A 27,517-nucleotide genomic window follows, 5' to 3' on the forward strand; every position below is an offset into this window, starting at 1 on the left:
CAATCAAGCTTTTGGTTTTTGCTGACGTTCACGTCAATTTCAATCATTACCCACACTCCCCTGTCATAACATCAACACAAACAACGGTAGAATCAAAACAAGTTGAAATTGGCCATGGATAACTTAAGAGAACATGTCATGGTGAATCATTTTGTATCAGCTACGGGTTGTCACGCAGAGCAAGCTAAACAATGTCTGGCAGCATCCAATTGGCAGTTTCAGGTACTTGTTATTGAAAAAAGTCAATTTATCAACATGGCGCATGTGTTTACTTTTCTGTTACCGGTGTGGTACAGTTCTGGTTTCGGTTTGTGAAATCGCTGACTGGAAGACTGTCGAATTAATGTATTAAACCATATTTATTTCTTTTTCAGACTGCCTTAAGTTTATTTTTTCAAGAATCATCAATACCCACATGTCGAACGTGCAATGGAAATCACACACAGAACGCAAACTATCCAGTAAGTTATCAGACCACCATTTTGATGACATCATTACCCATTTCTAATGTTTACCAAAATCAAAACAAAATTTTACGCGTTATATTTAATGATAAACAAAAAGACATCATCTGACTTGAATACGGAGAGTTTTATATTAGTTTCCTCTTTGATTTAATTATACGTACAGGTGAAAAATTGAACAATTATCCATATAATTTGTGTAATTGATTCTCAGGTCATACTGTTATTCAGTGATTGACCTACTTTCGGGAAATGGAAACTCCAACTAGAACAACAGTTTTTTCTATGACAACCCCATACTTTTAAGTTGTGTCAAATTTTTGAAATATATAATTGTTCAAGTTAATTTTGTCTAGAAAAGTAGAACACTGAAAGTCAAAAACAAATGATATTTTTTTTTTGTAAACAAATATTACATAATATTGTTTTAACTTTTACCTGAGCACACACCTACTCAGTGTTAATAATTTGCATTTTTAACAAACAAGGAAATATATTGAATAATTGAAGATTTTGTTCAGCAGTGATATGAATTTAACACATCATTCATGCTGTCAGGTATTTTTGAAAAGATGAATATAATTATAATTGTTTAAGGAATGACTGTCATGACTGTTATATTATTTCTGTCTATGAAGAAATTACATCAAAAATGTGGTGCACACTGGTTCTTTAAAAGTGTACACCAAATTTTTGAGGTTATTTCAGAAAAAAATATTACAGTCATTCCTTATAATTAGTCCCCTACCGACGAAGTCGAACGGGAATTTAGGTCTGTCCATCAGTCAGTCCGGCAAATCAGTTTTCCACAGTTTTTCTTCGTGCATAAAGATATTGATTTGACATTTGGTATATAGTTTTATCATGACAAGTTACAAATCAAGTTCGAATTTTGTTCTGGTCTGATGATTTTGTCCAGAGTTATGGTCCATGAACTTAGTAAATTCACTCAAATATTCAGTTTTCCGCACTTTTTTTCGTCATGCTTGTTTTGTGCAGAGTTATGGTCCTTGGACTTAATAATTCATGAAAATAATCAGTTTTCCACACTTTATTTGGTCATACTTGAAGATATTGACTTGATATTTGTTACATAGTTTACACCATGATAAGTTATAGATCAAGTTAGCATTTTGTTCCAGTACAATGAATTTTTAACTGGTAGGGGACTATGTATTGCCATTCAATACTCTCAGAATTCTTGTTTAATGTTACATGAACATTCCATTCTTAAGGAGTAAATCAGGAAAAAAAGTTGATAACGTCATGGTCACATGACAAAATTGTGTCTATGAGTTGATAGACAAAAAACTCAGCCAATCAGAAGACGTGTTACATCAAAAATTTAGTTATTTTAATATATATTGTATGTAGCTGCAATGGAATGTTTATTGGTACCAACAGTGTAAGACCCTCATTGGTAGTCAAGGTTGTAACCCCCCCCACCCCCCCCGCGTCGGAATGTTTATTGTTAGTAATTGATTTATTTAAGGAAAAAAAGCATATCCTTAATAAAAATAGATATTTTTATCAAAAAATCCTTTATGCTTATAATTATACTGTCCTTAAATAGATTAAAGTAAGTTTATGACATTCAATTTAGTAAATCCAATAAAGTAAGTTTATGACATTCAAATAAAATAACAATTACAAGTATGTGGTGTATGCACAAGTCAATAATAAAGAGTCCCCTGAATTCTGTTCTAATGATCTAGGATATGTTGTACTGGGTTTTAATTGCCTCTTTTCAAAAAAGCCTAATTTGCTTATTCTGGTGATAAATGTTTTACTTTAGTATGTTTGGTAAACTTTTTGTCTCACTTTGACGGAGTCAAAAAGTGAGACATAGGTATGCTGTTTCCTGCTTCAGCGGCGTCAACAATGTATTAGTTTGTGATTAGGTCTAGTTTAGCAAGAAATCTTCAATTGCATATAAATTCAAATCATACAACCAATTTCAAGTTCTTTGACTACATTTATTCTGTTTCAGAAACCTATAATGTGTCAAATATTTAATTACAATCCAAATTCAGACCTGCATCAAGCTTGAATATTGTGTCCATTTTTGCCCCAACTGTTCAGGGTTTGACCTCTGCGGTCGTATCCAGCCGTGCTCGGCGAAGCAGTTTATTGGCCTATATCTCTAAAACTAAAGCATTTAGAGCAAATCTGACATGGGATAAAAAATCTGACATGGGATAAAACGGCTGATATTTTTGTTCGAGCAAATTGTATTTGTTTAATTGTTTAACATTTCATACCGATATAACATGTTACTTTTATTATTCTTCCCTTAGTTTATTTATTATGTATTTACATTGTATCATAGGTCAAATTTATTTGTTCAGTGTATGTTCAATGGTGTTAATATGTCCTTTGATTGAGTTAAGCTATTTCAGTTGATATTTTATAGTGTGTCTTTCTGTGATGTGATGTTACACTATTGTTTCAGAAAAAGGGTGAAGGTTTGGTACCATTAAAACGTTTAAACCCGCTGCATTTGTTTGCACCTGTCCTAAGTCAGGAATCTTATGTTCAGTAGTTGTTGTTTGTTGATGTGGTTCATAAGTGTTTCTCGTTTCTCGTTTTTATACGCCCGTTTACGGGACGTATTATGGTATACCGTTGTCTGTCCGTCCGTCTGTCCGTCGTCAACATGTCGGACATTTACTCAAAAATGCTTTAACCAATTTGCATGAAACTTTGGTGAATTGTTTATATCTATTGACGTGAGCTCCCTTTCGTTTTTTATAAAATTTAGATTTTACGTTTCCAAGTTATGGGGTTTTATTCATTAAAAAAAGGTGGATTTTCCAGTTTTCGGACAATAAGTCAAGAATGCTTTCACCAACTTGCAAGAAATTGTGGTGAATTGTTTATATCTATTGACATGAGCTCCCTTTCGATTTTTATAAATTTAAGATTTTACGTTTCCGAGTAACAGGGTTTTATTCATAAAAAAAGGGGGGATTTTCCAGTTTTCGGACAAAAACTCAAAAATGCTTTCAGCAATTCTTATGAAACTTTGGTGAATTGTTTGTATGTATTGATGTAAGCTCCCTTTAGAATTTTATAAATTTTACATTTTACATTTCTCAGTTATGGGGTTTTATTCATTAAAAAAAGGGGTGATTTTCCAGTTTTCGGACAATAACTCAAAAATTCTGTCACCAATTCTCATGAAACTTTGGTGAATTGTTTATATCTATTGATGTAAGCTCCCTTTTTATTTTCATAAATTTCTAATATGACATTGAGAATTAATTGAACTTTATTTGTTTATAGTCTGACAACAGATTTACTAAGTATTGCACAACAGCAAGAAATCTTTAATTGAATATAAATTCAATTCATATAACCAATTTCAAGTTCTTTGACTACATTTATTCAGAAACCTATAATATGTCAAATATTTAATTACAATCCAAATTCAGACCTGAATCAAGCTTGAATATTGTGTCCATTTTTGCCCCAACTGTTCAGGGTTGGACCTTTGCGGGCGTGTCTAGCTGCGCTCAGCGAAGCAGTTTATTTATATAGATTAGACCATTGGTTTTTCCCGTTTGAATGGTTTTACACTAGTTATTTTGGGGACCCTTTATAGCTTACTGTTCGGTGTGAGCCAAGGCTCCATGTTGTGACCTATAATGGTTTACTTTTATAAATTTTGACTTGGATGGAGAGTTGTCTCATTGGCACTCATACCACATCTTCTTATATCTAATCATCAGTTGCCCTGAAACTTTCAGACGAAATCAGACAACCCGTTGTTGAGTTGCTGCCCCTGAATTGGTAATTTTAAGTAAAATTTTTTCAGTTTTTATACGACCGCAAAAAAAATTTTGTGGTCGTATATTGGTATGACGTTGGCGTCTTCGTCGTCGTCGTCCGAAGACACATTGGTTTTCGCACTCTAACTTTAGTTTAAGTGAATGGATCTCTATGAAATTTTACCACAAGGTTCAATACCACAAAAGGAAGGTTGGGATTGATTTTGGGGGTTATGGTACCAACAGTAAAGCAAAAAGGGGCCAAAAATAAGCATTTTTGTAACTTCCAGACATAACTTGTGTGTTAGTGTATGGATATCTCTGACATTGTACCACAAGGTTCCATATCACAAAAGGAATGCTGGGATTGATTTTGGGGTAATTGCCTCAAAATTTTAGGAAATAGGGGCCAAAAAAGGGGCAAAAAACAAGCATTTTTCTAGTTTCATGACAATAACTTGTGTGTAAGTGTATGGATCTTTCTGAAATTGTACTACAAGGTTCCATATCACAAAGGGAAAGCTGGAATTGAGTTTCGGGGTAATTGCCGAAACATTTTGGAATTTGGGGCCAAAAAAGGGGCCAAAAATAAGCATTTTTCTAGTTTCCAGACAATAACTTGTGTTCAAGTGTATGGATCTCTCTGAAATTGTACTGCAAGGTACCATACCACATAGGGAAGGCTGGGATTGATGATGGGGGTAATTGCCTCAATATGTTAGGAATTAGGGGCCAAAAAGGGGCAAAAAACAAGCATTTTTCTAGTTTCAGGACAATAACTTGTGTGTAAGTGTATGGATCTTTCTGAAATTGTACTACAAGGTTCCATATCACAAAGGGAAAGCTGGGTTTGAGTTTGGGGGTAATTGCCCTTAACGTTTAGGAATTTGGGGCCAAAAAGGGGCCAAAAAACACATTTTTCTAGTTTCCAGACAATAACTTGTGTTCAAGTGTATGGATCTCTCTGAAATTGTACTGCAAGGTACCATACCACAAAGGGAAGGCTGGGATTGAGTTTGGGGATGATGAATCATAAGGGGGTTCAAAAAATTTTGGGGGGTGATTTTTTTTTTTTTCCTTTTTTTTTCTTTTAAAATTTTCCATTTTAAGTTGGTTATTTCTGATTTATATTTAAAAGCAAATAATAATGATATGGTAGGAGATACACACCAAACAGGATGTGTAAATTATTATATAATAAGTATTGTGCAATAGCAAGAAATTTTCAATTGCACAGTATTGCACAATAGCAAGAAATCTTCAATTGCACAGTATTGCGCAATAGCAAGAAATCTTCAATTGCACAGTATTGCGCAATAGCAAGAAATCTCCAATAGCACAATATTGTGCAATAGCAAGAAATTGTCAATTGTACAGTATTGCGCAATAGCAAGAAATATTTAATTGCACAGTAATTGCTTATTTCTTGACCAATTTCAATGGGGTTTTATTCTTGAATTCTTGGGGTTCTTTAATATGCTGAATCTAACCGTGTATTTAGTTTTTGGATTTTGGGCCCCGTTTTTAAATTGGTCCACATTGAGGTCCAAAGGGTCCAAAATTAAACTTTGTTTGATTTCATCAAAAATTAAATTATTGGGGTTCTTTGATATGCCGAATCTAACCGTGTATTTAGATTCTTAATTTTTGGTTCCGTTTTCAAATTGGTCTACATTAAGGTCCAAAGGGTCCAAAATTAAACTTAATTTGATTTTAACAAAAATTGAATTCTTAGGGTTCTTTGATATGCTGAATCTAAACATGTATTTAGATTTTTGATTATGGGCCCAGTTTTCAAGTTGGTCCAAATCGGGGTCCAAAATTAAACTTTGTTTGATTTCAACAAAAATTGAATATATAGGGGTTCTTTGATATGCTGAATCTAACCATGTATTTTGATTTTTGGGCCCCGTTATCAACTTTGTCCACATTGAGGTCAAAAGGGTCCAAAATTAAACTTTGTTTGATTTCATCAAAAATTGAATTCTTGGGGTTCTTTGATATGCTGAATCTAACCATGTATTTAGATTTTGGATATTGGACCATAATAGGTGAATGTCCAATTTAAAATTTTTAAGTTCTTAGACCACATTCATTCTGTGTCAGAAACCTATGCTGTGTCAAATATTTAATCACAATCCAAATGCAAAGCTGTATCAAGCTTGAATGTTGTGTCCATACTTGCCCCAACTGTTCAGGGTTCGACCTCTGCGGTCGTATCAAGCTGCGCCCTGCGAAGCATTTTATTGGTTATTATCTTGAATATTATTATAGATAGAGATAAACTGTAAACAGCAATAATGTTCAGCAAAAGTAAGATCTACAAATAAGTCAAACATGACCAAAATTATCAATTGACCCCTTAAGGAGTTATTGCTATTTAAATTTATAGTCAATTTTTAACAATTTTTCGTAAATTTTTGTAATCTTTTACAAAAATCTTCTCCTTTGAAACTTCTTTGCCAAATTTAATCACACTTGGCCACAATCATCATTAGGGTATCTAGTTAAAAAAATGTGTCCGATGACCCCACCTGCCAACCAACATGCATATGGCCTACATGGCTAAAAATAGAACATAGGGGTAAAATGCAAGTTTTGTCTATTATTTTGAAAACCATTATAAAGAGAAAATCTGACTAGAGCAAAAATGTTTCGAATGTTGAGCTCTACCAATTGTCTGTACATGTCAAAACTGTCAGATGACTTCTTATAGGAGTTATTGCCTTTAAATGACAAATTTTACCATTTTTTGTCTCGCCTTGAAGGAGTCAAAAAGCGAGACATAGGTATGCTGTTTCTGGCATTAGCGGCGGTTACGCCAACAATGTATTAGTTTATGATTAGGTCTAGTTTATGGCGAACCACTAGTGGTAGGTCAATGATATTTGGTTATGCTGTTGTATTAGCATTGGCACATCTCATTATTTTTCATTTTTTATACGTTTATGGGTCGTATTATGGTATACTGTTGTCCGTCAGTCCGTCCGTTGTCCACATGTCGGACAATAACTCAAAAACGCTGTAACCAATTTGCATGAAACTTTGGTGAATTGTTTATATCTATTGACGTAAGCTCCCTTTCATTTTTTTTTTAATTTTAGATTTTACCTTTCCGAGTTATGGGGGTTTTATTCATTAAAAAAGGGGGATTTTCCAGTTTTCGGACAATAACTCAAAAACGCTTTCACCAATTTGCAAGAAACTTTGGTGAATTGTTTATAACTATTGACATGACCTCCCTTTTGATTTTTATAAATTGTAGATTTTATGTTTCGGAGTTATGAGGTTTTATTCTTAAAAAAAGGGGGGATTTTCCAGTTTTCGGACAATAATTCAAAAATACTTCACCAATTTGCAAGAAACTTAAATGAATTGTTTATAACTATTGACATGAGCTCCCTTTCAATTTTTATAAATTTTAGATTTTACGTTTCCAAGTTATCAGTCAGGGGATTTACTTAAATGAGTGATTTTCTTAATCACTGATTCAAGTAACATTATGTCCATAAAGGTTGGAAGTAAGAGTTGTCTTTCTTTAATAATCACCTATTTAAGTAGTACAAATTAATTACTAGACTAAGTGATTTAATTTTATTGTAGCTTTAAATATAGAATACTAATGATCCAGGGACTAATTATGTTCTTAAAATTATCAGAACCAACATCTGTGTTGATAGGATGACCGGGTCATGTCAGTTGATGACCTTGTACTAAATCTAGGATAATGACATAATATTAAACTGTTATCACAAAGATATGTCTAGCCTTTTTGTAATTTTGATAATGCAAATGTTGAAATTAAAATAGCAATACTTTAACATGTAAGTTATGCAAATATTCAAAGTCGATGAACCATGACCGAAGGTACATGGCTAAACAATCTCCATGGAATGAGACGTGCCAATGCTTATACAACTGCATACCAAATACCATTGACTTATCATAAGTCGTTCCCTTTAAACAAACCTAAACACAAACATTAACTTGTAAACTATGTAAAAGTTTCAAAGTCAATGAACCATGATCAGGGGTGGGGCTATATAATCTCCATGGAAACAATACTTGCAAATGCCAATAAATTTGCATACCAAATATCATTGACTTGACATTAGCAGTTCATCTTAAACTGATCTAATCACAAACTAATACATGTAAACTAAGCAAATATTTCGAAGTAAATAGACCATGACTGAGGGGGTGGGGCCAAATATTCTCCATGGAAATGAGATCTGCCAATGCTTATACAACTGCATACCAAATATCATTGACCTACCACTAGTGGTTCCCCATAAATTGACCTAATCACATACATGTAAACTATGAAAAGTTTCAAAGTCAATAGACCTTGACTGAGGGGGTGGGGCCAAATAATCTCCATGGTAATGAGATATGCTAATGTTAATACATCTGCATACCAAATATCATTGACATACCACTAGTGGTTCACCATGAACTAAACCTTATCACAAACTAATACATTGTTGCCGCCAAAGCCGGAAAAAGCATACCTATGTCTTGCTATTTGACTCCGTCAAGGCGAGACAAAAATCACTTGTTTAAGTATCATACCTCAATTTCCTTCCAAAAAATCACTTTTTTAAGTATCATTATTTTAATAACCCCTACTAATTTCAACACCCCCGTACAGTGAAATTTTGATCGCGAACAGTAGAATTTTATTACATAATCTATAAGATGAAACCTTGAATTTTGCAGGAAAAATACTCCCACTGCTGGGAAAAATCTGTTAAGAAAGTATCAGTTCATTATGTGAAGCCATTTTTATAGCATTTTTTCAACTAAAATAGAATTTGCAGCTAAATGATTGCATCAAAGGCATAAACCTTGCTGCTTAAAAGAAGCAAAAGTTCATTTTTTTCAATTTTGCTAATGAAAAGATATTATCTAAACTTATGTGTTTAAAATTTTGGTAAAACTTCAAAATCACAATTTGTGACAAAACTTCGAATTTGCTACTTAAATAAGTGATTTAAAAATCACTTATTTCAATAAGTCCCCTGACTGGTTATTGGGTTTTATTCATAAAAAGGAGTGATTTTCCAATTTTTAGACAATATCCTTAAAGTGCTTTGAGCAGTTTTCGTGAAACTTTGGTGACTGGTTTATATCTGATATAACTGGCGTCCACAAATATTCACTCTGTGGTTAAAGTTTTTGAAATTTTAATAACTTTCTTAAACTATCCTGGATTTCTACCAAACTTGGACAGAAGCTTGTTTATGATCATAAGATAGTATCCAGAAGTAAATTTTGTAAAAATAAAATTCCATTTTTTCCTTATTTTACTTATAAATGGACTTAGTTTTTCTGCCGGTAAATATTACATTCACTCTGTGGTTAAAGTTTTTAAAATTTTAATAACTTTCTTAAACTATCCTGGGTTTGTACCAAACTTGGACAGAAGCTTGTTTATGATCATAAGAGTTTCTAGAAGCAAATTTATTAAAAAGAAATTAATTTTTTTTCCTTATTTTACTTTAAAATGGACTTAGATTTTCTGCCAGGATACAACACATTCACTCTGTGGTTAAAGTTTTTAAAATTTCAATAACTTTCTTATACTATTTTGGATTTGTACCAAACTTGGACAGAAGCTTGTTTATGATCAAAAGCTAGTATCTAAAAGGAAATTTTGTAAAAAAATAAATCTATTTTTTCCGTATTTTACTTTTAAATGGACTTAGATTTTCTGCCAGGAAACAACATATTCACTCTGTGGTTAAAGTTTTTAAAATTTTAATAACTTTCTTATACTATTTTGGATTTGTACCAAACTTGGACAGAAGCTTGTTTATGATCAAATGCTAGTACCTAGAAGGAAATTTTGTTTTCTTCCAGTTAACATTACATTCAGTCTGCAGTTAAAGTTTTTAAACATTTATTAGATTCATAAACTATCCTGGAATTTTACCAAACTTGGACAGAAGCTTCTTACAATCAAAAGATAGTATCAAGAGGAATATTTTTATTGATTTACTTCCTCATTTTTGTTTAGCCTGCGATTAACAGAAAAAGTAGACGAGACACTGGGTTCCGCGGAACCCTTACGAATTTTTGGAGTTATTGCCCTTTAAAGACGATTTTTACTTTATTTTTTTTGCATTTTGCCATATATGATAGAAAATTATAATAGATAAAAATACACTTTAAATCACAAAAATTCGTAAGGGTTCCGCGGAACCCAGTGTCTCGCCTACTTTTTCTGTTAATCGCAGGCGCAACAAAAATGAGGAAGTAAATCAATAAATATATTCCTCTTGATACTATCTTTTGATTGTAAGAAGCTTCTGTCCAAGTTTGGTAAAAACCCAGGATAGTTTATGAATCTAATAAATGTTTAAAAACTTTAACTGCAGACTGAATGTAATGTTAACTGGAAGAAAACAAAATTTCCTTCTAGATACTAGCATTTGATCATAAACAAGCTTCTGACCAAGTTTGGTACAAATCCAAAATAGTATAAGAAAGTTATTAAAATTTTAAAAACTTTAACCACAGAGTGAATGTGTTGTTTCCTGGCAGAAAATCTAAGTCCATTAAAAGTAAAATACGGAAAAAATGGATTTATTTTTTTACAAAATTTCCTTCTAGATACTAGCTTTAGATCATTAACAAGCTTCTGTCCAAGTTTGGTACAAATCCAAAATAGTAAAAGAAAGTTATTAAAATTTTAAAAACTTTAACCACAGAGTGAATGTGTTGTTTCCTGGCAGAAAATCTAAGTCCATTTAAAAGTAAAATAAGGAAAAAATGGATTTTTTTTTTTACAAAATTTACTTCTGGATACTATCTTATGATCATAAACAAGCTTCTGTCCAAGTTTGGTAGAAACCCAGGATAGTTTAAGAAAGTTATTAAAATTTTAAAAACTTTAACCACAGAGTGAATGTAATATTTCTGGCAGAAAAACTAAGTCCATTTATAAGTAAAATACGGAAAAAATGGAATTTTATTTTTACAAAATTAACTTCTGGATACTATCTTATGATCATAAACAAGCTTCTGTCCACGTTTGGTAGAAATCCAGGATAGTTTAAGAAAGTTATTAAAATTTCAAAAACTTTAACCACAGAGTGAATATTTGTGGACGCCGCCGACGACGACGCCGACGGAATGTAGGATCGCTATGTCTCGCTTTTTCGACTAAAGTCGAAGGCTCGACAAAAATGATCAGCAAGTCAAGATCTACTAACAAGTCAAATATTCACTCTGTGGTTAAAGTTTTTAAAATTTTAATAACTTTCTTAAAATATCCGGGATTCTACCAAACTTGGACAGAAGCTTGTTTATGATCATAAGATAGTATCCAGAAGTAAATTTTGTAAAAAAAAAATCCTGTTTATCCGTATTTTACTTATATATGGACTTAGTTTTTCTACCAGTTAACATTATATTCACTCTGTGGTTAAAGTTTTAAAAATTTTAATTACTTTCTTAAACTATCCTGGATTTGTACCAAACTTGGACAGAAGCTTGTTTATGATCAATAGCTAGTATCTAGAAGGAAATTTTGTAAAAATTTATTTCCTGTTTTTCCGAATGTTACTTATAAATGGACTTAGTTTTTCTTCCAGTTAACAAATATATCGGTCTGCAGTTAAAAATTTTAAAACATTTATTAGATTCATAAACCATCCTGGATTTTTACCAAACTTGGACAGAACCTTCTTACAATCAAAAGATAGTATCAAGAGGAAAATTTTTAATAATTTTTTCCCCATTTTTGTTGAGCCTGCGACTTTTGTGACTGTCGCAAAAGCGAGACATAGCGATCCTACATTCCATCATCATCTGAATTAAGGGATAAATCATCAAGCAATGTAAAAATTATCCTCTTTATCATTTGTTCATTCATTATAAATTTATGTTTCAACTCTTTTATAAATCTATAGATTTGATTGCATACTGTATTCATTTTTTACAAGCACAACTTTTTTCATACATTTCAAACTTTTTTTTTGGATTAACTGTTAATCTATTATGTGCATTCCCCTATCACACTGAAAACATATACAACAGCAAAAGAAGGCAAGACACTGGGTTCTGCGGAACCATTACAAATTTTTATCCTCTTTTGTGTTTTGAGCAAAAACTAATGAAGATAGAGAGAAACTAAATAGGCTCAATTATCAGCCATACAATTCAACAAAACAGATTTTTTCATGAATTCTATTCCTGTCTACAATGTTGGAGAGTGTCCTTTGTTGAATATGCACAGAGACCAAGGTGAGCGACACAGGCTCTTTAGAGCCTTTAGTTTTAGTTATTGCCCTTGTACCTTAGATAGGTACAATATGTGCAAAGCGGGGGACATTGGAACCCTGTTCTTTTATTAATAATACATTTACAAAAAAAACCCGAAAATTTCATACTTAATAATTTGAGGTCGAGTACAAAATTTTGTGACATGTTTGTGCTTTAGATGTTTTTATATGACTGCAAAATTGTTGTATAATGTTATGACGTTGTCAGCATCGATTTCGTTGTTGTCCAAAAACATTTTGGTTTCAAGACAATAACTTGAGTATAAGTGTATGAATCTCTATGAAATTGTACTTCATGGTTCTCCAAAAGGAAGGTTGGGATTGATTTTGGGGGTAATTGTCCTAGCTGTTAAGGAATAAGGGGCCAAAAAACAAGCATTTTGGGGGGATTTTGGGCCCAGTTCTCAAGTTGGTCCAAATCGGGTCGAAAGTTAAACAAATGTGTGATTTCAACAAAAATGAATTTATGGGAATCTTTGATTTGCTGAATTTAACTGTGTTTAGATTTTGGATTTTTGGTCCCATTATCAATTTGGTCCACTTTGAATTCATCAAAAATTGAATTCTTGGGGTTCTTTGATATGCTGAATCTAACCATGTATTTAGATTTTGGATATTGGACCATAAAAGGTAAATGTCTAATTTTAAATTCTTAAGTTCTTAGACTACATTCATTCTGTGTAGGAAACCTACATGTATGCTACATGTGCTATGTCAAATATTTAATCAAAATCAAAATTCAGAGCTGTATTCCACAATAAATAGAAATTGTTAATTTGTTAGTAGATTCATAGTTAAAATATATATAGCATCAAATTCTGATTTTAGAAATTATGTTTAAATATAGTTTGAAATTACTGTTCATTATTATATGTATTAGATATTATGAAAAATGATTAAAAAGTACGTTTTATAGATTTTTTTTAAGACATTGTATTAGTGATGAATGATATTTTTATACGACCGCAAAAATTAATTTTTTTTTGGTCGTATATTGTTATCACGTTGTCGTCGTCGTCAGCTTCGTCCTAAGACAGATGGTTTCCGGATAATAACTTTAGTATAAGTAAATAGAAATCAATAAAATTTTAACACAAGGTTTATAACCACTAAAGGAAGGTTGGGATTGATTTTGGGGGTTATGGTCCTAACTGTTTAGGAATAAGGGGCCAAAAAAGGGGCCCAAATAAGCATTTTTGTAGTTTCCAGACAATAACTTGTGTTAAAGTGTATGAATCTCTCTGAAATTATACCACAAACTTCCATACAACAAAGGGATGGTTAGGATTGACTTTGGGGGGTTAATGCTCAAACCATTTAGTAATTAGGGGCAAAAGAAGGGGAAAAACAAGGGTTTTTTCTGGTTAAAGGACAATTGAGACAATTTAAAAGCAGTGTAAGGGAGGTAATCTAATTCAAATTAAAGAACACTGTTTATTACCTCCCTAACACTGCTTGTAAATTATGTATTAAGAAATGATGATTGTCTTGAGGTGATTAGCTGTCAATTTATTTTTAGCAGTTACTATTAATTAATATTAATTTTAGCCATGACTATGTATGTCATTTTATATTTTAAAACTTTTATGATGTATTTAAATGGGTAATTTTGGTTGCATACTGCATTAGAAATTTCAATTGAGATACTGACCATATCTTGAGGGAAAGAATTTTTTTGGGGAGTAAGGTAAAGGGGGGAGGTGAAAAAAATTGGAGGGGGGGACAATTTTTCTCATTTCAGATTTCAGAAATTAAAAGAAAATTTCTTCAAATATTTTTTTTTGGGGGTTAATATTCAACAGCATAGTGTATTGCACAAAAGCAAAAAACCGGGGTAAAATAAAAAAATTTTGGTAGGGGGGTGGGGGTCAATTCGCAACAGCATAGTGTATTGCACAAAAGCAATAAATTGAATATAAATTCAAATCATATAATATATTTTGAAGTTCTTTGACTACAGTTATTCTGTGTCAGAAACCTGTATTATGTGTCAAAAATTTAGTTACAATCCAAATTCAGACCTGTATGAAGCGTGAATATTGTGTCCATTTTGGCCCAACTTTTCAGGGTTGGACATCTGCGGTCGTATCCAGCTGCGCTCAGCGAAGCAATTTATTTTCATTTGTCACCCTAATTTTCATACCAAACATAGGGAAAAACAACAAAAGCAAAGTAAGATGTGGGGGACCTTATTCAACCTACAAAATGACAGACAGACATAATACCAAGTTTCAGCTTTATGTACTACAGTACACAGTACATTGGTTCTCCAAGGAGTTTGAGTTCATTTGCCGTAAAATAATATAATTATTTGTAATAAAGGTCATTTATTCAAAATACCATAAAATCATAATAATCTGAATAACATAATCAATTATGCAATTTATGCAATGATCAAAATCTGAATAAATTTCAAAAAAGTTGCAAAGGTGGCGAATAAAAACCTCTAGTACAAACATGACAAAGAAATTGAAAGAATACAATATATATATAATGAAAAATAAAAAAACAGCAACATACAAATATGATTAAAACCTTATTTTTGGAAGGTGTGGGAGATTGGGTTATTAAATTTTTGGCTTTCTTTCTTGAAATTACAAAATGGCAACTGTCAGCTTTCAAAACAAAATCATAAATGACCAAGCGTCTCCCTCCCATACATGATGCTATCATGCCCGTTTTCCTGATTGGTCAGTCTAAGTCTAAGTATATTAAGCCAATTGCAACTAATATGGACCATGATCATGAGATGACTATGCTGACCTTGACTGCATGTAATTAGGAAATTGCATAATCCCCAGACAGTGGGTGTGATCTTTTCCGCAAGTTTGTTGTTTGTTGTTTGGTAATAAATTAATAATAAGATCCATTTTGTAACATCTGGTGATCCGTTTATTTGGCAATCGCCAATGGCAGTCAGCAGGGTTTTAGAACATCAGTTGTTCGACCTGCTAGTCAAATGCATTTTGATAAAATATACTTTTTCACTTTTTTGGTCTTTTGGAAAATGTTGTTTGTGCTGTATTTAGACCCCTCTACCAAGAAATTTGTTTTGCATGCACACGTATAAAAATTGCGGTTTTTATCCAATGCAATCATAGGTTAGAACATTGTTTTCAATTTAGACTTGTATGTACATAATATATATATTTATTTTTTTGATGAAGTGAACCCCTTTAAAAACTAAGCTAATATTGTCCATTAATAAATCAATAATGACGACTTCAGTATGTATACTAAAGAAATTTATCCTGTTGAACATTAAATAAAGCTAAAATAAATTAAATAAAGCTAATACTAACAATGACCACTGCCCTTTCCTCGATCTTGATATCTATATCATTAATGGAAAGCTTAATACTAAAATATATGATAAAAGATGATTTTTCATTTCCCATCGTTAATTATCCCTTTTTAAATGGTGACGTTCCCTTGTCACCATCTTACGATGTTTATATATCTCAACTTGTACGATTCGCTTGTGTATGTAACAATGTTTTAGATTTTAACGAGAGAAATTTATGTATTACTGAAAAATTATTACACCAGGGTTTTCGATATCACAAACTAGTCAAAACATTTACTAAATTTTATCATCGGTATAAGGACATCATTCGTAAATATAGCTCAACATGCAGACTTCTTGTACGTTCAGGTATTTCACATCCAATTTTTTATGGAAATATTCTTTATAAAGCACAAAAATGTCAGTATTCACCTCTGAAGATAACAAAACCTTTAAATAGACTTATTAAGAAGGGATATAGTTACGATACTGTTGTCAGGTCATTAAAGATTGCATATTTTGGCGTTAATATTGATTCACTTATAGGGTCTTTGCATCGGCACTAAACACTTTTATTTTAAAAAAACCAGTTGTTGGCATGACATGGGTTATGTTCTTCTCATATATGTTATGATGGTATGATACTAAACCCCTAACGGGAAGGATTGTGCCTGATATTCATATGATGAAGACATTATCTTTCAATCAGTTTAATTGAAGTCTGGAGCTGGCATGTCAGTTAACTGCTAGTAGTCTGTTGTTATTTATGTATTATTGTCATTTTGTTTATTTTCTTTGAATACATCTTCTGACATCAGACTCGGACTTCTCTTGAACTGAATTTTAATGTGCGTATTGTTATGCATTTACTTTTCTACATTGGCTAGAGGTATAGGGGGAGGGTTGAGATCTCATAAACATGTTTAACCCCGCCGCATTTTTGCGCCTGTCCCAAGTCAGGAGCCTCTAGCCTTTGTTAGTCTTGTATTATTTTTAATTTTAGTTTCTTGTGTACAATTTGGAGTTTAGTATGGCGTTCATTATCACTGAACTAGTATATATATTTGTTTAGGGGCCAGCTGAAGGACGCCTCCGGGTGCGGGAATTTCTCGCTGCATTGAAGACCTGTTGGTGACCTTCTGCTGTTGTCTGTTCTATGGTCGAGTTGTTGTCTCTTTGACACATTCCCCATTTCCATTCTCAATTTTAAATATAAATCTAATTCTTAGTGTAATTGGATATGCTGAATCTAACCTGTATTTAGATATTGGATATTGGACCATTATAGGTAAAAGTCTAATTATACCCCACGCAACGAGTTGCGGAGGGTATAATCTTTTTGACCCGTCCGTCTGTCCGTCCGTCCGTCTGTCCGTCCGTCCGTCTGTCCGTCAGTTCTGTTTCTTGTCATCTCAACTCCTCTCAAACCACACAACAGAATTTCACGAAACCTTTTTAGATAATAAGGACATACTATGTAGTTGAGCATATCGACAGGAAGTTATGATTCAATTTTTATACGACCGCAAAAAATTTTTTGTGGTCGTATATTGGTATGACGTTGGCGTCGTCGTCGTCCGGCGTCGTCGTCGTCCGGCGTCGTCGTCGTCCGGCATCGGCGTCGTCTGGCGTCGTCCGAAGACACATTGGTTTTCGCACTCTAACTTTAGTTTAAGTGAATGGATCTTTATGAAATTTTACCACAAGGTTCAATACCACAAAAGGAAGGTTGGGATTGATTTATGGGGTTATGGTAATAACAGTAAAGGAATTAGGGGCCAAAAAGGGGCCAAAAATAAGCATTTTTGTAACTTCCAGACATAACTTGTGTGTTAGTGTATGGATCTCTCTGACATTGTACCACAAGGTTCCATATCACTAAAGGAATGCTGGGATTGATTTTGGGGGTAATTGCCTCCAAATTTTAGGAATTAGGGGCCAAAAAAGGGGCAAAAAACAAGCATTTTTCTAGTTTCATGACAATAACTTGTGTGTAAGTGTATGGATCTTTCTGAAATTGTACTACAAGGTTCCATATCACAAAGGGAAAGCTGGGTTTGAGTTTGGGGGTAATTGCCCTAAACGTTTAGGAATTTGGGGCCAAAAAGGGGCCAAAACACACATTTTTTTCTAGTTTCCAGACAATAACTTGTGTTCAAGTGTATGGATCTCTCTGAAATTGTACTGCAAGGTACCATACCACAAAGGGAAGGCTGGGATTGAGTTTGGGGGTGATGAATCATAATGGGGGTTCAAAAAATTTTGGGGGGGGATTTATTTTTTTTTCCTTTTTTTTCTTTTTTTCCTTTTTTGTTTCTTTTAAAATTTTCCATTTTAAGTTGGTTATTTCTGATTTATATTTAAAATCAAATAATAATGATATGGTAGGAGATACACACCAAACAGGATGTGTAAATTATTATATAATAAGTATTGTGCAATAGCAAGAAATTTTCAATTGCACAGTATTGCACAATAGCAAGAAATCTTCAATTGCACAGTATTGCGCAATAGCAAGAAATCTTCAATTGCACAGTATTGCGCAATAGCAAGAAATATCCAATAGCACAATATTGCGCAATAGCAAGAAATTGTCAGTTGTACAGTATTGCGCAATAGCAAGAAATATTTAATAGCACAGGATTGTGCAAAAGAAGATACTTCCTATAAATTGCTTATTTCTTGACCAATTTCAATGGGGTTTTATTCTTGATTTCATGGGGTTCTTTAATATGCTGAATCTAACCGTGTATTTAGTTTTTGGATTTTGGGCCCCGTTTTTAAATTGGTCCACATTGAGGTCCAAAGGGTCCAAAATTAAACTTTGTTTGATTTCATCAAAAATTGAATTATTGGGGTTCTTTGATATGCCGAATCTAACTGTGTATTTAGATTCTTAAATTTTGGTTCCGTTTTCAAATTGGTCTACATTAAGGTCCAAAGGGTCCAAAATTAAACTTAGTTTGATTTTAACAAAAATTGAATTCTTAGGGTTCTTTGATATGCTGAATCTAAACATGTATTTAGATTTTTGATTATGGGCCCAGTTTTCAAGTTGGTCCAAATCGGGGTCCAAAATTAAACTTTGTTTGATTTCAACAAAAATTGAATATATGGGGTTCTTTGATATGCTGAATCAAACCATGTATTTAGATTTTTGATTTTTGGGCCCCGTTATCAACTTTGTCCACATTGAGGTCAAAAGGGTCCAAAATTAAACTTTGTTTGATTTAATCAAAAATTGAATTATTGGGGTTCTTTGATATGCCGAATCTAACCGTGTATTTAGATTCTTAATTTTTGGTTCCGTTTTCAAATTGGTCTACATTAAGGTCCAAAGGGTCCAAAATTAAACTTAGTTTGATTTTAACAAAAATTGAATTCTTAGGGTTCTTTGATATGCTGAATCTAAACATGTATTTAGATTTTTGATTATGGGCCCAGTTTTCAAGTTGGTCCAAATCGGGGTCCAAAATTAAACTTTGTTTGATTTCAACAAAAATTGAATATATGGGGTTCTTTGATATGCTGAATCTAACCATGTATTTAGATTTTTGATTTTTGGGCCCCGTTATCAACTTTGTCCACATTGAGGTCAAAAGGGTCCAAAATTAAACTTTGTTTGATTTCATCAAAAATTGAATTATTGGGGTTCTTTGATATGCCGAATCTAACCGTTTATTTAGATTCTTAATTTTTGGTTCCGTTTTCAAATTGGTCTACATTAAGGTCCAAAGGGTCCAAAATTAAACTTAGTTTGATTTTAACAAAAATTGAATTCTTAGGGTTCTTTGATATGCTGAATCTAAACATGTATTTAGATTTTTGATTATGGGCCCAGTTTTCAAGTTGGTCCAAATCGGGGTCCAAAATTAAACTTTGTTTAATTTCAACAAAAATTGAATATATGGGGTTCTTTGATATGCTGAATCTAACCATGTATTTAGATTTTTGATTTTTGGGCCCTGTTATCAACTTTGTCCACATTGAGGTCAAAAGGGTCCAAAATTAAACTTTGTTTGATTTCATCAAAAATTGAATTATTGGGGTTCTTTGATATGCCGAATCTAACCGTGTATTTAGATTCTTAATTTTTGGTTCCGTTTTCAAATTGGTCTACATTAAGGTCCAAAGGGTCCAAAATTAAACTTAGTTTGATTTTAACAAAAATTGAATTCTTAGGGTTCTTTGATATGCTGAATCTAAACATGTATTTAGATTTTTGATTATGGGCCCAGTTTTCAAGTTGGTCCAAATCGGGGTCCAAAATTAAACTTTGTTTGATTTCAACAAAAATTGAATATATGGGGTTCTTTGATATGCTGAATCTAACCATGTATTTAGATTTTTGATTTTTGGGCCCCGTTATCAACTTTGTACACATTGTGGTCAAAAGGGTCCAAAATTAAACTTTGTTTGATTTCATCAAAAATTGAATTCTTGGGGTTCTTTGATATGCTGAATCTAACCATGTATTTAGATTTTGGATATTGGACCATAATAGGTGAATGTCCAATTTAAAATTTTTAAGTTCTTAGACCACATTCAATCTGTGTCAGAAACCTATGCTGTGTCAAATATTTAATCACAATCCAAATCCAAAGCTGTATCAAGCTTGAATGTTGTGTCCATACTTCCCCCAACTGTTCAGGGTTCGACCTCTGCGGTCGTATCAAGCTGCGCCCTGCGGAGCATTTTATTTTTCTAGGAGTTACGCCCCTTTGAACTTATTTACTTTAATGTACTACTGCAACAGTTTGTCATCTCAACTTCTCTGAAACCAAACAACAAAATTTCATGAAACTTTGTAGATAATAAGGACATACTATGTAGATGTGCATATCGACAGGAAATTACGATTCAGTTTTTTTTCCAGGAGTTACGCCCCTTTGAACTTATTTGCCCAATATACTACTGCAACCTTTTGTCATCGCAACTCCTCTCAAACCACACAATAGAATTTCATGAAACCTTTTCAGATAATAAGGACATACTACATAGATGTGCATATCGACAGGAAATTACGATTCAGTTTTTTTTCTAGGAGTTACGCCCCTTTGAACTTATTTGCTTCAATAAACCTCTGCAACAATTTGTCATCCCAACTCCTCTGAAACCACACAACAGAATTTCATGAAACTTTGTAGATAATAAGGACATACTAGGTAGATGTGCCTATCGACAGGAAATTATGATTTAATTTGTTTTTCTTACTGTTATTTTATTTCGCCAGTGACAATGTGGGGACGTGGGGTATGTGAGTGCGCTCACTAAGGTTCTTTAATTTCAAATTTTTCAGTTCTTTGACCACAATTATTCTGTGTCAGAAACCTATGCTGTGTCAAATATTTAATCACAATCCAAATTCAGAGCTGTATCAAGCTTGAATGTAGTGTCCATACTTGTATACTCCTAACTCTTCAGGGTTCACCCTTTGTGGTTAAATCAAGCTGCACCCGCGTAGTATTTTATTATAATTACCACAGCTGGCAGCAATTATTACAGATTTTCTTTTTTAAATACTAGTAAGACATCATGTTATAGTACACTAAAAATCCTTTTTTAAACAAAATTAACGGTTCAAAAAATACTATAGTCATACAAAATATTTGCAAGGGTTTTTAGTTTCAAAATTGATCTTATGAATGGATCTGCAACTGCAGATAATAAAAATAACACTTTATACATTTTGTGTGTCCAAAGCACCTTTCTTGATTTATCTTCATCAGCAACGCTCAAATCCTAGTGTTCTCCCTACAAATTAAAATTTCATATAGCATCCTGGAAAACGGGGAAATTTATAATACCATCTAATTTCTAATGCATAAAGAATCAATTTCTGATGCCCTTGTTTTTAGTCCCCTACTGACGAAGTCCGTCCGTACGTCCCAAAATTGGTTTCCGTTCTCTAACTTTAGTTTTCCTCAACCAAATGGTATTAAACATATATACACAATGCTTATTACAACAAGACACAGATCAAGTTTGAATTTTGGTGGCATCACTTTTACTGTTCTAGAGTTATGCCCCTTTATAAATTGAAAAATTGCTGAATTTTTTGTTTCAGTTCTCCAACTTTAGTTTGCCTCAACCAAATGTTATGTAACTTATACACAATGCTTATCACCACAAAACACAGATCAAGTTTGAATTTTGGTGGCATCACTTTTTCCATTCTAGAGTTATGCTCCTTTAACAATGGAAACATTGCTGAATTTTTCGTTTCCGTTCTCTTACTTAAGTTTGCCTCAACCAAATGTTGTGAAACTTATACACAATGCTTATTATCACAAAACACAGATCAAGTTTGAATTTTGGTGGAGTCACTTTAACCTTTTTAGAGTTATGCCCATTTACAAATGGAAAAATGCTTATTACCACAAGGCACAGATTGAGGTTGAATTTCGGTGGCGTCACGTCTACTGCTCTAGAGTGATGCCCCTTTACAAATGGAAAAATTGCCGGTTTCCGTTCTCTTACTTAAGTTTGCCTCAACCAAATGTTATGAAACTTATACATAATGGTTATTACCAGAAAACTCAGATCAAGTACAAATTTGGGTAGCGTCACTTTTACCGTTCTTGAGTTATGTCCCTTTAAACATTGTATGCAATTGGGGGCATCATCTGTGTCCATAGGGACACATTCCCGATTTATTTCTTTATGCTTGAAGGTATTGATTTGATATTTGGTGTATTGTTTTATCATCACAAGTTTCAGATCAAGTTCGAATTTTGTTCCGGTCTGATGATTTTGTGCAGAGTATCGTCCTTGGACTTAGAAATTTCCCTCAAATAATCAGTTTTCCACACTTTTTTTTGTCATGCTTGAAGATATTGATTTGATGATTGGTATATAGTTTATTCATGAAAAATTACAGATCAAGTTCGAATTTTGTTCCAGTCTGATGATTTTTTCCAGGAGTTACGCCCCTTTGAACTTATTTGCCCAATATACTACTGCAACCTTTTGTCATCGCAACTCCTCTCAAACCACACAATAGAATTTCATGAAACCTTTTCAGATAATAAGGACATACTACATAGATGTGCATATCGACAGGAAATTACGATTCAGTTTTTTTTCTAGGAGTTACGCCCCTTTGAACTTATTTGCTTCAATAAACCTCTGCATCAATTTGTCATCCCAACTCCTCTGAAACCACACAACAGAATTTCATGAAACTTTGTAGATAATAAGGACATACTAGGTAGATGTGCCTATCGACAGGAAATTATGATTTAATTTGTTTTTCTTACTGTTATTTTATTTCGCCAGTGACAATGTGGGGACGTGGGGTATGTGAGTGCGCTCACTAAGGTTCTTTAATTTCAAATTTTTCAGTTCTTTGACCACAATTATTCTGTGTCAGAAACCTATGCTGTGTCAAATATTTAATCACAATCCAAATTCAGAGCTGTATCAAGCTTGAATGTAGTGTCCATACTTGTATACTCCTAACTCTTCAGGGTTCACCCTTTGTGGTTAAATCAAGCTGCACCCGCGTAGTATTTTATTATAATTACCACAGCTGGCAGCAATTATTACAGATTTTCTTTTTTAAATACTAGTAAGACATCATGTTATAGTACACTAAAAATCCTTTTTTAAACAAAATTAACGGTTCAAAAAATACTATAGTCATACAAAATATTTGCAAGGGTTTTTAGTTTCAAAATTGATCTTATGAATGGATCTGCAACTGCAGATAATAAAAATAACACTTTATACATTTTGTGTGTCCAAAGCACCTTTCTTGATTTATCTTCATCAGCAACGCTCAAATCCTAGTGTTCTCCCTACAAATTAAAATTTCATATAGCATCCTGGAAAACGGGGAAATTTATAATACCATCTAATTTCTAATGCATAAAGAATCAATTTCTGATGCCCTTGTTTTTAGTCCCCTACTGACGAAGTCCGTCCGTACGTCCCAAAATTGGTTTCCGTTCTCTAACTTTAGTTTTCCTCAACCAAATGGTATTAAACATATATACACAATGCTTATTACAACAAGACACAGATCAAGTTTGAATTTTGGTGGCATCACTTTTACTGTTCTAGAGTTATGCCCCTTTATAGATTGAAAAATTGCTGAATTTTTTGTTTCAGTTCTCCAACTTTAGTTTGCCTCAACCAAATGTTATGTAACTTATACACAATGCTTATCACCACAAAACACAGATCAAGTTTGAATTTTGGTGGCATCACTTTTTCCATTCTAGAGTTATGCTCCTTTAACAATGGAAAAATTGCTGAATTTTTCGTTTCCGTTCTCTTACTTAAGTTTGCCTCAACCAAATGTTGTGAAACTTATACACAATGCTTATTATCACAAAACACAGATCAAGTTTGAATTTTGGTGGAGTCACTTTAACCTTTTTAGAGTTATGCCCATTTACAAATGGAAAAATGCTTATTACCACAAGGCACAGATTGAGGTTGAATTTCGGTGGCGTCACGTCTACTGCTCTAGAGTGATGCCCCTTTACAAATGGAAAAATTGCCGGTTTCCGTTCTCTTACTTAAGTTTGCCTCAACCAAATGTTATGAAACTTATACATAATGGTTATTACCAGAAAACTCAGATCAAGTACAAATTTGGGTAGCGTCACTTTTACCGTTCTTGAGTTATGTCCCTTTAAACATTGTATGCAATTGGGGGCATCATCTGTGTCCATAGGGACACATTCCCGATTTATTTCTTTATGCTTGAAGGTATTGATTTGATATTTGGTGTATTGTTTTATCATCACAAGTTTCAGATCAAGTTCGAATTTTGTTCCGGTCTGATGATTTTGTGCAGAGTATCATCCTTGGACTTAGAAATTTCCCTCAAATAATCAGTTTTCCACACTTTTTTTTGTCATGCTTGAAGATATTGATTTGATGATTGGTATATAGTTTATTCATGAAAAATTACAGATCAAGTTCGAATTTTGTTCCAGTCTGATGATTTTGTGCAGAGTTATGGCCCTTGGACTTAGAAAATTCACTCAAATAATTAGTTTTCCACACTTTTTTTTGTCATGCTTGAAGATATTGATTTAATAATTGGTATATAGTTTTATCATGACAAGTTACAGATCGAGTTCAAATTTTTTTCCAGTCTGATGATTTTGTGCAGAGTCACTTAAATAATCAAATAATGGTCCAAATTGGGGTCCAGAATTGAACTTTGTTTGATTTCATCAAGAATTTGATTGTTTGGGTTTGTTTAAAGGGAACGACTTACAATAAGTCAATGGTATTTGGAGATTGTTAAGCCATGTACCTTTAGTCATGGTTCATCAACTTTGAATATTTGCATAACTTACATGTCAAAATATTGCTATATTAATTTCAACATTTGCATTATCAAAATTACAAAAAGGCGAGACATATCTCTGTGATAACAGTTTATTTGTCTTGCAACAGTAAATTGTTTTTGTTACATATTGAGGCATGTTTGTCTTTTTTTGCAGTAGCAAATTACTGCATCATTTTGAGAATCTAAAATTGATTTAAACCTGGTAAGTAAAAAATGATTGTTTTTATACGACCGCAAAAAAATCGTATATTGGTATGACGTTGGCGTAGTCGTCGTCGTCCGACGTCATTGTTGTCCCAAGACACATTGGTTTTCGCACTCTTAACTTAAGTTTAAGTGAATGGATCTCTATGAAATTTTACCATAAGGTTCAATACCACATAAGGAAGGTTAAGATTGATTTTGGGGGTTAAGGTACCAACAGTTAAGGAATTAGGGGCCAAAAACAAGCATTTTTCTAGTTTCCAGACAATAACTTGTGTTCAAGTGTATGGATCTCTCTAAAATTGTACTGCAAGGTACCATACAACAAAGGGAATGTTGGGATTGATTTTGGGGGTAATTGCCTCAAAATTTAAGGAATTAGGGGCAAAAAAGGGGCAAAGAACAAGCATTTTTCTAGTTTCAGGACAATAACTTGTGTGTAACATGTGTAAGTGTATGGATCTTTATGAAATTGTACTACAAGGTTCCATTTCACAAAGGGAAAGCTGGGTTTGAATTTGGGGGTAATTGCCCTAAAGGTTTAGGAATTTGGGGCCAAAAGGGGGCCAAAAAAACAAGCATTTTTCTAGTTTCCAGACAATAACGTGTGTGTAAGTGTATGGATCTCTCTGAAATTGTAATGCAAGGTACCATACCACAAAGGGAAGGCTGGGATTGAGTTTTGGGGTGATGAATCATAAGGGGGTTCAAAAAATTTGGGGGATGGATTTTTTTCCCTTCTTTTTTCTTTAAAATTTTCCATTTTAAATTGGTTATTTCTGATTTATATATAAAAGCAAATAATAATGATATGGTTTGAATAGGTAAATAAAAAAATTTTAAGTTCTTAGACCACATTCATTCTGTGTCAGAAACCTATGCTGTGTCAAATATTTAATCACAATCCAAATTCAGTGCTGTATCAAGCTTGAATGTTGTGTCCATACTTGCCCCAACTGTTCAGGGTTCGACCTCTGCGGTACTATCAAGCGGGGTCAGCAGAGCATTTTATTTTATTATATTCAAATTTTTGTAAATAAAAAGTTTTACAATTTTCTATTGCAGTTATGTGCACCTGCCAATACTCCAGCAACACCTCCAAATTTCCCAGATGCATTATTGGCATTGTCCAAATTATCAACCAGTTCTTCACAGTATGCCACATCGCCCAAGCAAGTTGCCAATTCACCAAAAGGAATTGAAATGGAAGTTCAGCGATAAATCAGTTTTTTTGTCATTGCCAGTCTTTGGTGTCTGAGGAAAATATAATGGATGAAATGTTTATTGTGCATATAATATTATTATGACAAAGAATATTCTTGTCAAAACAATATGTGATTACTAGAGATGCTAAAGTTGGATAAATATGATTCATTGCAAATTTTTCCTCACCGAAGTCACAATCCTGTTTGAATGTTGTTTATCAAAGTGCTTTATTGTCTTAGTTTTTGGTGTATGTGGCCATTATGATAAGGACTATGATCTCTTATGTGGCTGTCCTGTGGTAGAGGCCAGGAATTTTGTTGCTTGACTTGAGATGCTATAGTTTAGTTTAGTATTTTTGTTATGTTAGATCTACATGTCTTTCTATCATCCCATAAACTTTATTTATGTAGAGTTATAGACAATTTTGCATTAATAATTAAGAATACTTTGAAATTTGTTTTAGTTGAGAATTCTGCTTATGCAAACGATCAAAGAACAACAACAAAAAACAATGGCTGCTCTTTTTTTTTTTCATGTTTATTTTTGTTTCTATTATGAAGAAGAGGTATAAAAAAAGTTGTGCTTAGATTTTATAATTTGGCATGTTGCTTCTTCAGAAAGAAAACACTCTCTTCAAATACTGCCACTATAGGAAGCATCATTATGTTGTAATAATGAATTAATTCAACTTATAGTCAAATTCATAGTTTTGTAAGATAACCTTGTTAATATTTGATATTGTCTCTCTTTCATCTTTTAATGTAACTATCTACCACAATTTTTCAGGAATAGTTGCATTTTCCATCCCCCACTATTTTTACACATTTTGCGTAAATATGACATTTTGTATATATACATACTTTTTGGTTTATTTTGTACAGTTATAGTATTGTAATAGTTGTGAGATGTTAATCTTGCAGCTCAAGTTCCAGGTAAATAAATTGTTGAATAAAGTCTTACTCAGGAACTTGATAAGAAAAACAATTGTA

The 27,517-nt window shown here is 32.9% G+C and overlaps 1 protein-coding gene across 1 annotated transcript; it reads left to right on the forward strand.

Moving 5' to 3' along the window:
• Nucleotides 1–27,517, forward strand: LOC127709743 (UBA-like domain-containing protein 2-B). Its single transcript, XM_052215417.1, has 3 exons — nt 1–222; nt 375–461; nt 26,388–27,517. The coding sequence occupies exons 1-3, from the start codon at nt 115–117 to the stop codon at nt 26,541–26,543; spliced, it is 351 nt and encodes a 116-aa protein (XP_052071377.1). The 5' UTR covers nt 1–114; the 3' UTR covers nt 26,544–27,517.

The sequence above is a fragment of the Mytilus californianus genome, unplaced genomic scaffold, assembly GCF_021869535.1.
Source record: "Mytilus californianus isolate M0D057914Y unplaced genomic scaffold, xbMytCali1.0.p SCAF_7, whole genome shotgun sequence".
Taxonomy (NCBI): Eukaryota; Metazoa; Mollusca; class Bivalvia; order Mytilida; family Mytilidae; genus Mytilus; species Mytilus californianus.

Bases quoted from the DNA above. Each gene is read 5' to 3' on its own strand.
- LOC127709743 (XM_052215417.1), top strand. From the start codon at position 115: ATGGATAACTTAAGAGAACATGTCATGGTGAATCATTTTGTATCAGCT. The intron at 223-374 runs GTACTTGTTATT...TTTCTTTTTCAG, and splicing joins CATCCAATTGGCAGTTTCAG to ACTGCCTTAAGTTTATTTTT. The intron at 462-26,387 runs GTAAGTTATCAG...TTTCTATTGCAG, and splicing joins CACAGAACGCAAACTATCCA to TTATGTGCACCTGCCAATAC.